Source organism: Tachypleus tridentatus, chromosome 10 (assembly GCF_004210375.1).
Source record: "Tachypleus tridentatus isolate NWPU-2018 chromosome 10, ASM421037v1, whole genome shotgun sequence".
Classification (NCBI taxonomy): Eukaryota; Metazoa; Arthropoda; class Merostomata; order Xiphosura; family Limulidae; genus Tachypleus; species Tachypleus tridentatus.
In genome coordinates, this window is record NC_134834.1 from 95,777,272 (window position 1) to 95,791,040 (window position 13,769).

The window sequence follows — 13,769 nt, forward strand, 5'->3', positions numbered from 1 at the left end:
TGCCTTTGATATTGCTTCATTGAACGTCAAACAGTACTTGCTTACGTTCGTTTCGCTTACGTCTCCGTTGTATCTCGCATGGCTTACAATACTAAGCTTTGTGCTTGATAACGAACACGGCCCGGCATGGCTAATTGTGTTAAGGCGTGCGACTCGTAATCTGAGGGTCGCGGGTTCGCATCCCGGTCGCGCTAAACATGCTCGCCCTTTCAACCGTGGGGGCGTTATAATGTGATGGTCATTCCCACTATTCGTTGGTAAAAGAGTAGCCCAAGAGTTGGCGGTGGGTGGTGATGAGTAGCTGCCTTCCCTCTAGTCCTGCACTGCAAGATTAGGGACGGCTAGCACAGATAGCCCTCGAGTAGCTTTGCGCAAAATTCGAACCGAATCAAACATGGCCATGTCGGACTCTTATTTTTTGTATACTTTTACTTGTGTTAGAATATTTTGACTTGCCGAAAATCATTACAACTCTAGCTTATCGGATACTATAATAAACTTCTTACCTTCCCCTCGTCAGGTTCCTTTGAGCTGAAAAATACAACATGGACGACTACATAACGGTAGACATGGAAGAAACAGAACTAGTCGATTACAACTGCAGTCACTCGTGGAATAACTCAGCAACAGCGTTTTCGTCTATTTTCAACAAGTGTGAGAAAGCAGCTCTGATCGTTGCTTACAGTTTCGTATTCTGTTGTTGCGTGTTTGGTAAGCAACTTGTTTCTCATTGAGAGCGTTTTAATCATTATTACCCATCATAAGGGTTTTATTTAAATACAGTTTTGCCGACTGATTGTTCGTTTGATTGATGAAGTCAAAAAGTTACTCACAGTAAGTTTAAAACTCTATAACCACTCAGGTGACACATTATAGGATCACTCTCGCTAAATTGTAACACTGCTGGACGCATTCAAAATGGTCAGTGGACAAAGGGAAGTGAAAATATGACGTATTGTAGTCTTTCAAATCTACAAGATATCTGTGGATCGTAAGAATATTTTTCTAATGTTTATGGAGATTCTTACTCGAATATCCTATTAATTATTATTTTTTCGCTGAAGCAACGCAGAAAATTAAGAGTCTTCCTTACTATAACGAGTAAATTCATAACGTGTAAAAATATTAAAAGCACACAACAAGTACACAAAAGCTTGTAAACTGTATCACAATGAAAATTAAACAACAAGTGTTCCAGACCTTAAATGTATTAAAATGTTTCGTGATCCATAAACTTTAATTATTTACTGAATATATTATAATAAACGTCTTACTGGCGAAAGATTTACCAAAAAAATAATTATCTCAGACTTTTTATTACTTATTTGAAAATTCCTTTGTAATTATTTATAATCTGCTTCCCATTTAGGAACAAATCAAATCATAATATGAGGGTCGCTAGTTCGAATCCCCGTCACACTAAACATGTTTTCCCTTTCAGCCGTGGGGGCATTATAATTACGGTTTATCCCAATATTCGTTGATAAAAGAGTAGCTCAAGAGTTGGCAGTGAGTGGTGATGACTAGCTGCCTTTCCTCTAGTCTTATATTGCAAAATTAGGGAAGGTTAGCACAGATAGCTCTCGTGTAGCTTTGCACGAAATTCAAAACAAACGAAACGAAACAAATGCAACGTGGTAAAAAATAACGTTTCAGATTTTTTGTGATTGCTTATTCTATTATCCATACAACATATAATCATTTGAAAAGCTATCCTTCGCTTTTTGTTGTTTTTAAACAAAATAAAACATACCCTAGAATTTGGTTTCAACTAGAATCGAAAAGTATTTGATGACCGTTAAGAAACACATTGAAATTTCTTTTCAAATTTAAGTCTTGTTGCTATGTTCTAAATAATTCTGTAAATAATCCATTAATTTAAAACAACTTCCAGCTTCCTTATATATGTAAAAAAAAAACGGCTGGTATGAGTGGAGAATGCACTATGTAGAGGAGCGAACAACGTTTCGACCTTAATCGACCTGACAATGACCGAAGAAGGTCGAAACGCTGTTCGCTCCTCTGCATAATGCTTTCTCTACCCATATCAGCCGTTTTTTACATATATAATTTTCTTTACAAGTGGGTTTCTCATCATCATGGATTATTATTCCAGCTTCGTTGCATAAGTATTGTATCCAGTTAGTTACTTTTTTACAGCTAAACTTACAAACGCGTATTCTAGATCTAACTTAGTATGTAATTTTAACGATATTTTGAACGTAACGTAACACCTGTAAGTAGAATAATAACGTACATCAAGTAGAAACTTTGTAAAATGATTTTACTTTACTCACACCAGTTGTTCTTCATGCTTCCATCAACGTATCTATTGTAAATTTATGTGTACAAGTAGTTTAAATGAAAAAAAAATTCAAATGCGTTAAACACTTAATATAATTTGTTAATTTTTGTTATTTTTAATTTTGCGCAAAACTACACGAGGGCTAGTTGCGCTAACAGTCCCTAATTTAGCAGTGAAAGACAAGATGGAAGGCAGCTAGTCATCACCACCCACCGCCAACTCTTAGGCTACTCTTTTGCCAACGAATTGTGGGATTGACCGTCACATTATAACGCCCTTACCGCTGGGAGGGCGAGCATGTTTGGTGCGACCGGGATTCGAACTCGTGACCCTCGGATTACGAGTCGAACGCCCTAACCCACCTGGCCATGCCGGGCCCTCACTTAGTATAAATCACACTTCTGGGTTTCAAACAGAGTACTATAATGGAACTTTAAACAAAGTTTACCGGTGATGCTGGAAGTTGTGAATTCACTGATTGAAAGTTTTGAAAAATTGTTAGAATGTATAAGTTATATAATTATCTTACTTGTAGGCCCAGCATGGCCAAGCGTGTTAAGGCGATCGACTCGTAATCCGAGGGTTGCGGGTTCGAATCCCGATCGCAGCAAACATGCTCGCCCTCCCAGCGGTGGGGGCGTTATAATGTGACGGTCAATCCCACTATTCGTTGACAAAAGAGTAGCCCAAGAGTTGGCGGTGGGTGGTGATTACTAGCTGCCTTCCCTCTAGTCTTTCACTGCTAAATTAGGAATGGCTGGCGCAGATAGCCCTCGAGTAGCTTTGCGCGAAACTAAAAAAAACAATAATATCTCACTTGTTTTTCAAATGATAATTGATAGTAATAGCAATAAGTAGTGATAGTAATAAATGAGTAACTCAAGCCTTTATTCACTGATAAATTGGCAGACCAGTCGTGTCTTATCCCGACAGTATTGGGAAAGTATAGGAAGTAATAAATTCGGAAAAGTTTGTTATGTGATATGTTTGAAGAATAACGAAACTGGTACAGCATCATCTTATTACGCCTTTCAAGAGAATAATGTTGTAATAGATTGGTAAGTATTTCGATGGAAGTGAATATAAAAAAACACCATTGATGTTCAATATTTCGAAACGAGCAAACTTTTTTAGGCTTTTCACGTCGAGCCCAATAAAATCGTGTTGTCTCTCCGGTGGCTCAGCGGCGTCTAACAGCTTCTGACTTTCAAAATCGAACTCCATACTCACGTTGAGTACAGCAGAGGTAGCCTATTGTGTATCTTTGCCCTTAGTAACTAATAAAGAACCATTAGTAATATATTTCAGTAGAAGAGTAACCCTACAATCAAATATCATGCTCTTAATTTATAGACTTAAGTAATATTAAGTAAATATCCCAATTGTTATATCATTATTAGCTCTTAATTCTTTTCCAGTTATTGTTAACTAATTCAGTAATAGTCGTCCACCACTAGTGGCACACCCCTAGAAGGCAGGTTTCGATATCCCTAGTGGGCAGAGCACAGTTATCCACTTGTATGGCTTTGTACTTAATTAAAAATAGTAACAGTTTTAATAGTATTTTTCTCAAACGTGAAAACTATTTATTGAAATTTTTGCCATCGATCAAAATACTGCCTCTTTACTGGGTAACGTTGTTCAATAAAACTGAGGATCGTTTGTGGTTTATGTATTTAGTCTGGTTCACCAATTCTTTGAATAGTTTTATCTTATATATTCCCATTTCATAACGTTTGTATAATTGTTATTGATGCGTTTAATTATGACTCGTTTTGAGCGTTTCTTGTTTAATTTTCGAAAATTTCCGAAACTTGCGACTTGAGTGCCACGAATCTTTATTAACCAAGATATATATAGTGTACGGTTGATGGGAGAATCCGGTGGTGTACAACTCCTCAGTAGTTATGCTATGTTCATTAGTTCTGCTTCCATTACTTTCTCTTAGCAATATTTGAAATCCTTCAAGTCAGGAAATGTGTAATGCAAACCAGCAAGAAGTTCTAAAAGCGAGGGAAGTGGTCGATGGATAATTTCAGGTTGACTGGAAAGACACCAGTCTTCGCTAATAATGACTTTGGGATTTGTTTCTATGTTTTGAATTTCACGCAAAGCTACACGAGGTCTAACTGCCCTACCCGTTTCTAATTTAGTAGCAAAAGACTAGAGGGAAGGCAGCTAGCTGTCACTGCCCACCGCCAACTCTTGGTCTACTATTTACGAACGATTAGTTGGATTGACCGTTACTTTATAACATACCCAAAGTTGAAAGGTCGAGCATGTTTAGTGCGACGTGTCCGGCCAATAGTTTTAATACAAAGATGTAATCAATACAACACGTCAGTAATTGAGTGATGGTGTGTTGGACGTTACCACAAATAATGTGCACTTTATTGTTTTCTATGAGCGAGTGATGCGGTATCTTATTGTTGTTAATGCGGTATCTTATTGTTGTTAATGCGGTATCTTATTGTTGTTAGTGCGGTATTTGGTATTCATACTTACAAATAATGTATGATAACTGTTATACAATGTTCCTGTTACAATAATAGGTGAGTATTTCATTTACACGCTTTAGGTACTAATTGTTGTAGAGAACAATAAGTTATTCTGCTTCCAATAATAGTTGAGAATGCTATTTGGCGAGTATTAGAAATTAATTGTTGTATAGAAATGTATCATAATTAACACTAACAGAGGACTGAAGACGATGAGAGTTAGGACCTAGCTTCTGTGTGTTTGTTGCTAACCGCAAAACTGCACATGGAGCTACCTTTATTGTGTCCACTACGGGTATCGAAACCACATTTTTATCGTTATAAGTCCCCAAATGTATCGCTAAGACAATGAAGGACAGCTAACCCTTATTAAACTATTTCGTATTTCAACGTGATGTATACACGTTTCTTGTTATTCGCGTTTGTTTTTCTGAGCTTAAACTATTTTATAATTTTTAGAAATATTTATCCGAATATTGTGTTGAAAATCTTTACCAGCCTCCTAACAAAATGATATTCGATTTTGCCTGTTTTCTCAATACAATACTTCAATAATATTTAGAATTTCAGCAAAGAAGAAAATTCAAGGAGAAACGTTTTTTTTATGTTTTCTTCAGTTAAACTTTGTTTCCACTATTTCATTGTGAAAAATATAAGTGGCCATAAACCGTTTTTCGCCAGCTTTTACGATCGCTGCTCGTGTATCGAACGGCAATAAAGATAAAACATATTTTCGTTATTAACTTGTTACAAGTACTGTAGATATGGAAACTTTAGGTAAAGTTTGAAATACCCCATAAAAGTTAATGTTTTCATTTATTTCTCTTTTCGTAGTGTTCATTGTCCCGTCTTCCAAAGTCCTTTATTGTGTGTGGCTTAAATTCATTACCACAAAACTTCACAATAACTGTGAGTTATCAATCGGTTATTACAAAGCAAACTGAAAATTTATTGACTGCATCTGCTTATCTTTGCAATGCATCTCCGTTTCTTCAGTTTTCCAAATGGTTCGAATTTACTTTACTTAGTTCGTATTTTACGGAATCTATTGGCTGTTTTACGTGTAATGGCAGCTTAAGTTTCTACCAAAATTATTGAAAATAGAATTAACATATCTTGGGTTTAACTCACTGAAGGAAAACTACTTTCTTATTTTTACAGATTCAATCTCGACGACAAGAAAAATGTTTGTATATTTGTGTTACATAGTAATATTGATAATAATATTGTAAGGGTTCAACATAAACCTTACTGTTTTTAACATTGAACTTAGTACCTGCTGAGAATTTAAAAGCCAAATAAGCCTGGCCGGAATTCTTAGCATAATTAATATGATTGATTTTCATCGATTATTCCCGAACTACAGAAAACCTATTAAATATTCTAGAACACTCGTGACTTCGGCCTAGAAATTTGTAAGTGCCGAAAATTTCCGGAATTCAGATTTGAGGTCAGCGAACTTACTGGAATCAAACTTTCCAGAAAAAATATGAAGATATTCACGTGCAGAAGTTTTTACAATCCTGAAGTTTCTCGCGTTTTTTGATCGTGTATAAATGTCGCTAACGATGGTGTGGTGTCAGTACCTTCTGTAGAGACCTAATTGACAACCGAAAGTCAACACACTCGAGCTTTTAGAAAACTAGTGTGACGGTTAAAAAAATCAAACTGGAATTTTATTTGACGGTGAAACAGAACTCGTTAAGGTATACTATATTAATAAATTCTTGACCAGTCCAGTTAACTTTTATTACTTTTGTGATTATGTCAGGTGAATAACTGTGTAAATATTGTTCGTCTATAATTATTCTTATTGTGATTTAATAAATTTGTGAATAATTATTATTGTAAGTTGCCTCTGTCTTGTTCATTGTTTTTAGGATCAGTAATATCTACCATAACAATCTATAAACACGATTTCCTAATACACCTACTTAGCGAAACGCTAAAATGTTAAATATGGAACCAGCTTGTCAGTTTTCATTATTAATGTGTGCTTATATTTATTGCTAATGTTTACCCGCAAAGCAAAATCAAAGTAACATATACTTACTTCTACTGAAAGGTGGATTATTTTTACCAAATAGCTGTTCCAAATGTACATTTTCAAGGTATTTACACTATAGAGTACAAAAACAAGCAAGTTTGTTTCAGTGAAGTTTCTACGTTGTTTTTTTAACTGAACGGAGTACTCGTCCTCTGAACGGAAATTATGTGCATTCGTGATTAACGAAATATTATCTTAGAGCAGCAAAAGCTCCTTATCTTATATGTATAAAGAAAGCAACTTTTTATGTTCTGAAATTAGCCTTTAATTAATCACGAATTTACATAACCTTTGCCCAGAGGGCGGTTACTTCCGATAGTTATTAATATTCTGTTTGATGTTTTGCATAAATTATTAGCACATATATTAATGTGCTAATATAATAAACTTCTTTATTATAATGTATGTGTTCTTATAGCAAAGCCACATTGCGCTATATGTTGAGCCTACCGAGGGGAATCGAACGCCTGATTTTAGCATTGTAATCCCAAAGACATACCGCTGTACTAGCGGAGGGCGTTTGTTTTAGTAAATAAAAAACAACGTAAATAAGAAATTAGCTGACAATCGTTCTCTGCTTCTGTGATTCACTATTTGCGATAAAGTTTTATATTTTAAATAATTACACATTTATTGTCTAAAAAATGAAAGAGGTATAAGTATAACTAGATAAAGTTTATAATTAAACCAAGAAATAAACGTATCAAAATAGATGTTTTTCATTAAAATTAAAACATTGTTTAAAACCTTTACAAGTTATTAATCTCTATAAGTTGTTAAATTCGAATAAATTTTTATAATTTGCCACTCTTTTACAATACATTTTTGTACTTTGCTAAAATTCAACAATACATGTTTGTGTTTTGTTACGATCCTACAATTTTTTTTTGTGCTCTGTTACTATCCAATAATACATTTTTTTTGCTTTGCTACTATTCTACAATTAATAATTCTGGTTGTTTTAAATCTGTTACTTCGGTTTCTCTTTCAGGAAATTTGCTGGTTATGGTTGTTGTTTTCCTCCACCGCCGTCTGCGCACAACAACGAACTTCTTCCTAACGAATCTTGCTGTTGCTGATTTCTGCGTAGGTGTCTTCTGCGTTTTTCAAAACCTTTCATTATATCTGATGAGCAGCTGGCCGTTCGGAAACATTCTCTGCAAAATGTATCATTTCATCCAAAGTTTAAGCTATACTGCATCTGTTGTTATCTTAATGGTTATCTGCGTTGAAAGGTATGTCGCTATTATTTATCCCTTATGGAGCAAGCATGCCTTCACGCTGAATCGTTTACGTGTTATTATATCAGTTGTGTGGCTAGTTAGTGCTATATATTGCTGCCCTCGGCTCATAATGTACGGCACAGCCGAACTTCCCTCAGGATCTGGGACTTCGGTGGAATGTTTCATGCAGCGCCGGTTTTACGATTCCGAAACCTACGACATCGTAAGTTTCGTCTTTTTGTTACTAGTTCCTCTGATTATTATTATCCTACTCTACGCTGTCATCGGAGTTCACCTGTGGAAAGGTAAGTTAAATTCCGACGAGCTTGAGAAAATAAAAGGAGTGGAACTGGGACACTTGCGTAGTGTTTTAAGTAGGAGACACGCAGTGCTTCGAGAATCCTCCTCTTCCCTTCTCTGTTGCCATGGGTGCGAGTCAGGAAGTCCTGGACATGTCCACGGGACTCATTTTGTTATGAGGAAAAATGGCGGGATCTGTATTTGCCGCGAAATACGTTCATCTGTAATTGACATACCGACGCTCAACGTCACGGACCATTGTTGCTATTGCAATGTGGGTAGAAATCGTCGTACGGCTGATAAAAGTGCGTGTAGCGATAAGCTGAAACCCTCTACAAAGAAACGGAGCAACCACTCTGTCTCCTTTCAAGAACACTGCCTTTCTCAAGCTCCGAGGACAATTATTAAAGCCAGAAGAAAAGTCGTTCGTCTATTGCTGGCTGTTGTTTTGTGTTTTGCTGTATGTAACTTACCGTTCCATGCTCGCAAACTCTGGCAATATTGGTCTCCTCAATTCAATGGTGCCAGCAAGGGATCTGTTTATTTTACTATTGGCACGACCTTATTGTTGTACTTTAACTCTGGAATAAACCCCATTCTTTACGCATTCCTCTCTGAAAACTTCAGAAACTCGATGAAGGAAGTAGTTTGTTGCCGAAAACATCCAATCTCAAGTCGCTTTGCTTCTCATCACTCAACCGCACGAGTTCCTCAACCTTCTCAATCAGGGTTTCAACGGGAACCTTCTCAGTCTGTCTAGCACTAGAGACTTTTAACAAGCTTTCATGATGCTCAAGTGAAATCTTTAAGAAGGCTATGTATTTTATTTTATTGTAACCTGTAAGGCATTCTGCCTCAACTAAATCATTACCTTCAACAACACGTAATTTATAAAGCACACATAAGTCTGTGTATATAACCCTCATAATATGTAGCTTAGTTTTCATACATATGATCGATTTCCCCATGTTTTTAACACCATATACGTACGGTTTATAAATGATAAAACAGATTCAGATTCGTTAAATATCTCTGAAGGTTATGTAGTTGTACATTCTGTATTTGAAGTAATGATACTATATGTGTGTGGAAGTAAACTGAATATTATGTGTGAAAGTCATAACATTGAATATTACGTTTGTTATTATGTGTGTGTGAAAGTAATAGCATTGAATATTATGTGTGAAAATTATAACTGTATATTATGTGTGTGTGAAAGGAATAGCATTGAATATTATGTGTAAAAGTAATGACCCTATATATCATGTGTGTGAAAATAATAACTGTACACCTTCAAAATTTTGGAATACATACTTCTTACTGAGACCTGTAGTTGCTGTTTCTTGTTACAATTCAATTTACATTTGCAAAAACACATATTGAAACCTGTTTCTAATTCTCTGAAATTCACGTATTTCACAGAACACTCAGTAATTGCAGGAAATAATGTGGAATACATTTCATAACCATCATTTAACATTGATATTCAAAGTATTATCCACACATAAGAGAAACTTATTCTAGTAAATTGGTCTTTTTTTATTACTTCAGTTTGTTTGAACCCATGGATAAGAGAGTTATTCTAGACTCATATATTTCTATGTCTTTGTTTTTTAAATTACTCGAATTACTCACTGCCCTGGATTGCGAATTTCGTTAGTTTTATTGTTCATTCTATCGTGTCCATCATATCACTGTATGAATTTATTAACATATCAGGAATTGGTAAATAATTCTACAACCCGTTTTTTAACATCCTAAGATCTAAAGTTGTTTTTTTTCTCACTAATGTATACAATTCGATATGATTTTAACTGACTTTAACACGGCCCGGCATGGTCCAAGCGTGTTAAGGCATGCGACTCGTAATCTGAGGGTCGCGGGTTCGCATCCCCATCGCGCCAAACATGCTCGCCCTTTCAGGCGTGGGAGCGTTATAATGTGATGGTCCATCCCACTATTCGTTGGTAAAAGAGTAGTCCAAGAGTTGGCGGTGGGTGGTGATGACAAGCTGCCTTCCCTCTAGTCTTACACTGCTAAATTAGGGACGGCTAGCGCAGATAGCCCTCGAGTAGCTTTGTGCGAAATTCAAAAAACAAACAAACAAACAGACTCTAACACAGTCTATTTTATATGGTAACGTAACACAAGCTACTTATGTTGAACACTTGTATGGTGTATCTTTCAAATTACTGTAAATCTTCTCACAAGCTGTCCTGTTGTTGTCTTATGTATTAAGCATTGAATTAAGCTCAAAATTCAATCTGGTTAAAATATGTTTTGAAATTTTCAGGAAATTTTGTATGTAGGTTTTTTGTTACAATAAATAAAGAAGCTCGTTTAACAGTGTAATACCTGGTATTTTCTTTCTTACTGTATTGTTTAGAATAAAAGAATCGAAGTTTTCCAACAAATAGTCACATAAAGTTAAAACTTTGCTAATTCTTTATCAGTGCTACAGTAGTGACAGTTGGTATTTGGTAAAAACGATTTCAGAACTGGACTGTCCATTCTATAGATTTTGTTACCTTGACACATTCTCTAATTTTCTCAAAAGTGTTGTTGTTCTTTGACAAAATGACTACAATAAAAAAGTGTTTAATCAAAAGATACAGCCAGTATCTAGTGAAAATTAATTTTTCAACTTTTCATTAGAAATGGATATTACAGTTAAAATAAACTTATTCTGTGTAGAACAAAGAATCCCTTAAGACTAGGTCAATCTATTGGGTTAGCGGAAGTCTGGAGACATAATTCTGAAAAAATATCGGAATTTTATTGTGTAGCTTTGTTGTTGTTGTGCTCAGAGCATCATGTAGCTCTTTATAAAGATTTCATCAAACACGTCAGCCATACACTGAATACTACCTGTTTGACTTCTTCAAATACGTCAGCCCTACACTGAATACTACCTGTTGGACTTCATCAAACACGTCAGCCCTACACTGAATACTACCTGTTTGACTTCATCAAATACGTCAGCCCTACACTGAATACTACCTGTTGGTCTTCATCAAACACGTCAGCCATACACTGAATACTACCTGTTGGACTTCATCAAATACGTCAGCCCTAAACTGAATACTACCTGTTTGACTTCATCAAATACGTCAGCCCTACACTGAATACAACCTGTTGGTCTTCATCAAACACATTAGCCCTTCACTGAATACTACCTGTTGGTCTTCATCAAACACGTCAGCTCTACACTGAATACTACCTGTTGGACTTCATCAAACACGTTAGCCCGACACTGAATACTACCTGTTGGTCTTCATCAAATACGTCAGCTCTACACTGAATACTACCTGTTGGACTTCATCAAACACGTCAGCCCTACACTGAATACTACCTGTTGGTCTTCATCAAACACGTCAGCCCTACACTGAATACTACCTGTTGGTCTTCATCAAACACGTTAGCCCTACACTGAACACTATCTGTTGGTCTTCAACAAACACGTTACCCCTACCCTGAATACTACCTGTTGGTGTTCATCAAACACGTTAGCCCTACCCTGAATACTACCTGTTGGTCGCATCATGTAGCTCTCTATAAATATATATGCAAAAACGGTTCATTTGGGTTGAGAAAATATTTTACATAGAAGAGCGAACAACGTTTCGACCTTCTTCGGTCATCGTCAGGTTCACAAAGAAAGAGTTAACTGACCGGAAGCTGACCACATGTTTGAAAGGGGTTGTGCAACTGAGTGTCGGAATGTAGAGGGCAGTATTAGATGTTTGAATATATAATTTTATTTTATTACATTTAATATAGGTATAAAGGCGTCCCTTTATATTGGTTTATTTTGGGTTTAAGTTGTTGTATAAGTAAGGCTTCTTTAATTTTGCGTTTGTTTATGTTTGTTTCTTTATTTAGTATTTGAGTGTTTTCTATGGTTATCCACCGAAAAATCACCCATACTGGACTATACATTCCTTGGGACTCAGCACATGAAACAAAACAAAAACTCAACATACTAAGAAACCAAATAAACACAGCCATAAAACTATGCTCACCAGATAAAATTAACAATGAATTAGACAAATAAAACAATACTTCATCAACATCAATAAGTTTCCCCCACAAACCGTAGAAAACATTATACGCACACACCTAGACAGAAAGCAAAATCAACCAACAAAGGTAAATATATCTCACGAATCAAAAAATCACGAAACCATATACTGCTGCATACTATATATTCCTGACATCAGCAGACAAATAACCAACATTTAGCAAAAACAAGTAACAAAATATGATATTCCAGTTAATACCAAATTTATTCAAAAACCAGGCACAAAACTGAGGTCTATACTATGTAAAAACTACACTGACAAACACCACACCAACATTATTTATAAAATACAATGTGATAAGTGCCACGACTTCTATATTGGAGAAACAAGTAGAAAAATGGAAACCAGATTCAAAGAACATAAAAGGTCACCTTCACACGTTTTCGAACACTGCAAGTCAAATAAACACAACATAACCATAGAAAACACTCAAATACTAAATAAAGAAACAATCATAAATAAACGCAAAATTAAAGAAGCCTTACTTATACAACAACTTAAACCCAAAATAAACCAATATATGTGAACGCCTTTATACCTATAGTAATATAATAAAATAAATAAAATTATATATTCAAACATCTAACACCGCCCTCTACATTCCGACACTCAGTTGAACAACCCCTTTCAAACATGTGGTCAGCTTCCGGTCAGTTACCTCTTTCTTTGTGAACCTGACGATGACCGAAGAAGGTCGAAACGTTGTTCGCTCTTCTACGTAAAATATTTTCTCAACCCAAACGAGCCGTTTTTGCATATATATTTCTCTACAAATGGGTTTTCTCGACATCACTGAGCTCTCTATAAAGATATCATCAAACACGTTCGCCCTACACTGAATAATACCTGTTGGTCGCATCATGTAGCTCTTTATAAAGATGTCATCAAATACGTTAGCCCAACACTGAATACTGCCTGTTGGACTTCATCAAACACGTTAGCCTTGCACTGAACACTACCTGTTGGTCTTCATCAAACACGTTAGCCCTACACTGAATGCTACCTGTTGGTCTTCATCAAATACGTTAGCCTTGCACTGAACACTACCTGTTGGTCTTCATCAAACACGTTAGCCCTACACTGAATGCTACCTGTTGGTCTTCATCAAATACGTTAGCCTTGCACTGAATACTACCTGATGGTCTTCATCAAACACGTTAGCCTTACACTGAATACTACCTGTTGGTCTTCATCAAACACGTTAGCCTTACCCTGGATACTACGTGTTGGTCTTCATCAAACACGTTAGCCCTACACTGAATACTACCTGTTGGTGTTCATCAAACACGTCAGCCCTACACTGAATACTACGTG

At 36.0% G+C, this 13,769-nt stretch overlaps 1 protein-coding gene across 1 annotated transcript; it reads left to right on the forward strand.

The window, feature by feature from the left end:
• Nucleotides 1-526: 526 nt before the first annotated feature.
• On the forward strand, nt 527-10,637 carry LOC143228151 (trissin receptor-like). The gene is made up of 2 exons (XM_076459465.1): nt 527-711; nt 7,842-10,637. The coding sequence occupies exons 1-2, from the start codon at nt 546-548 to the stop codon at nt 9,131-9,133; spliced, it is 1,458 nt and encodes a 485-aa protein (XP_076315580.1). The 5' UTR covers nt 527-545; the 3' UTR covers nt 9,134-10,637.
• The last annotated feature ends 3,132 nt before the right edge of the window (nt 10,638-13,769 follow it).

Excerpts from the sequence above, each read along its gene's own strand:
- LOC143228151 (XM_076459465.1), top strand. The coding sequence starts at position 546 with ATGGACGACTACATAACGGTAGACATGGAAGAAACAGAACTAGTCGAT. Across the intron at positions 712-7,841 it reads ATTCTGTTGTTGCGTGTTTG|GAAATTTGCTGGTTATGGTT; the intron begins GTAAGCAACTTG and ends TTTCTCTTTCAG.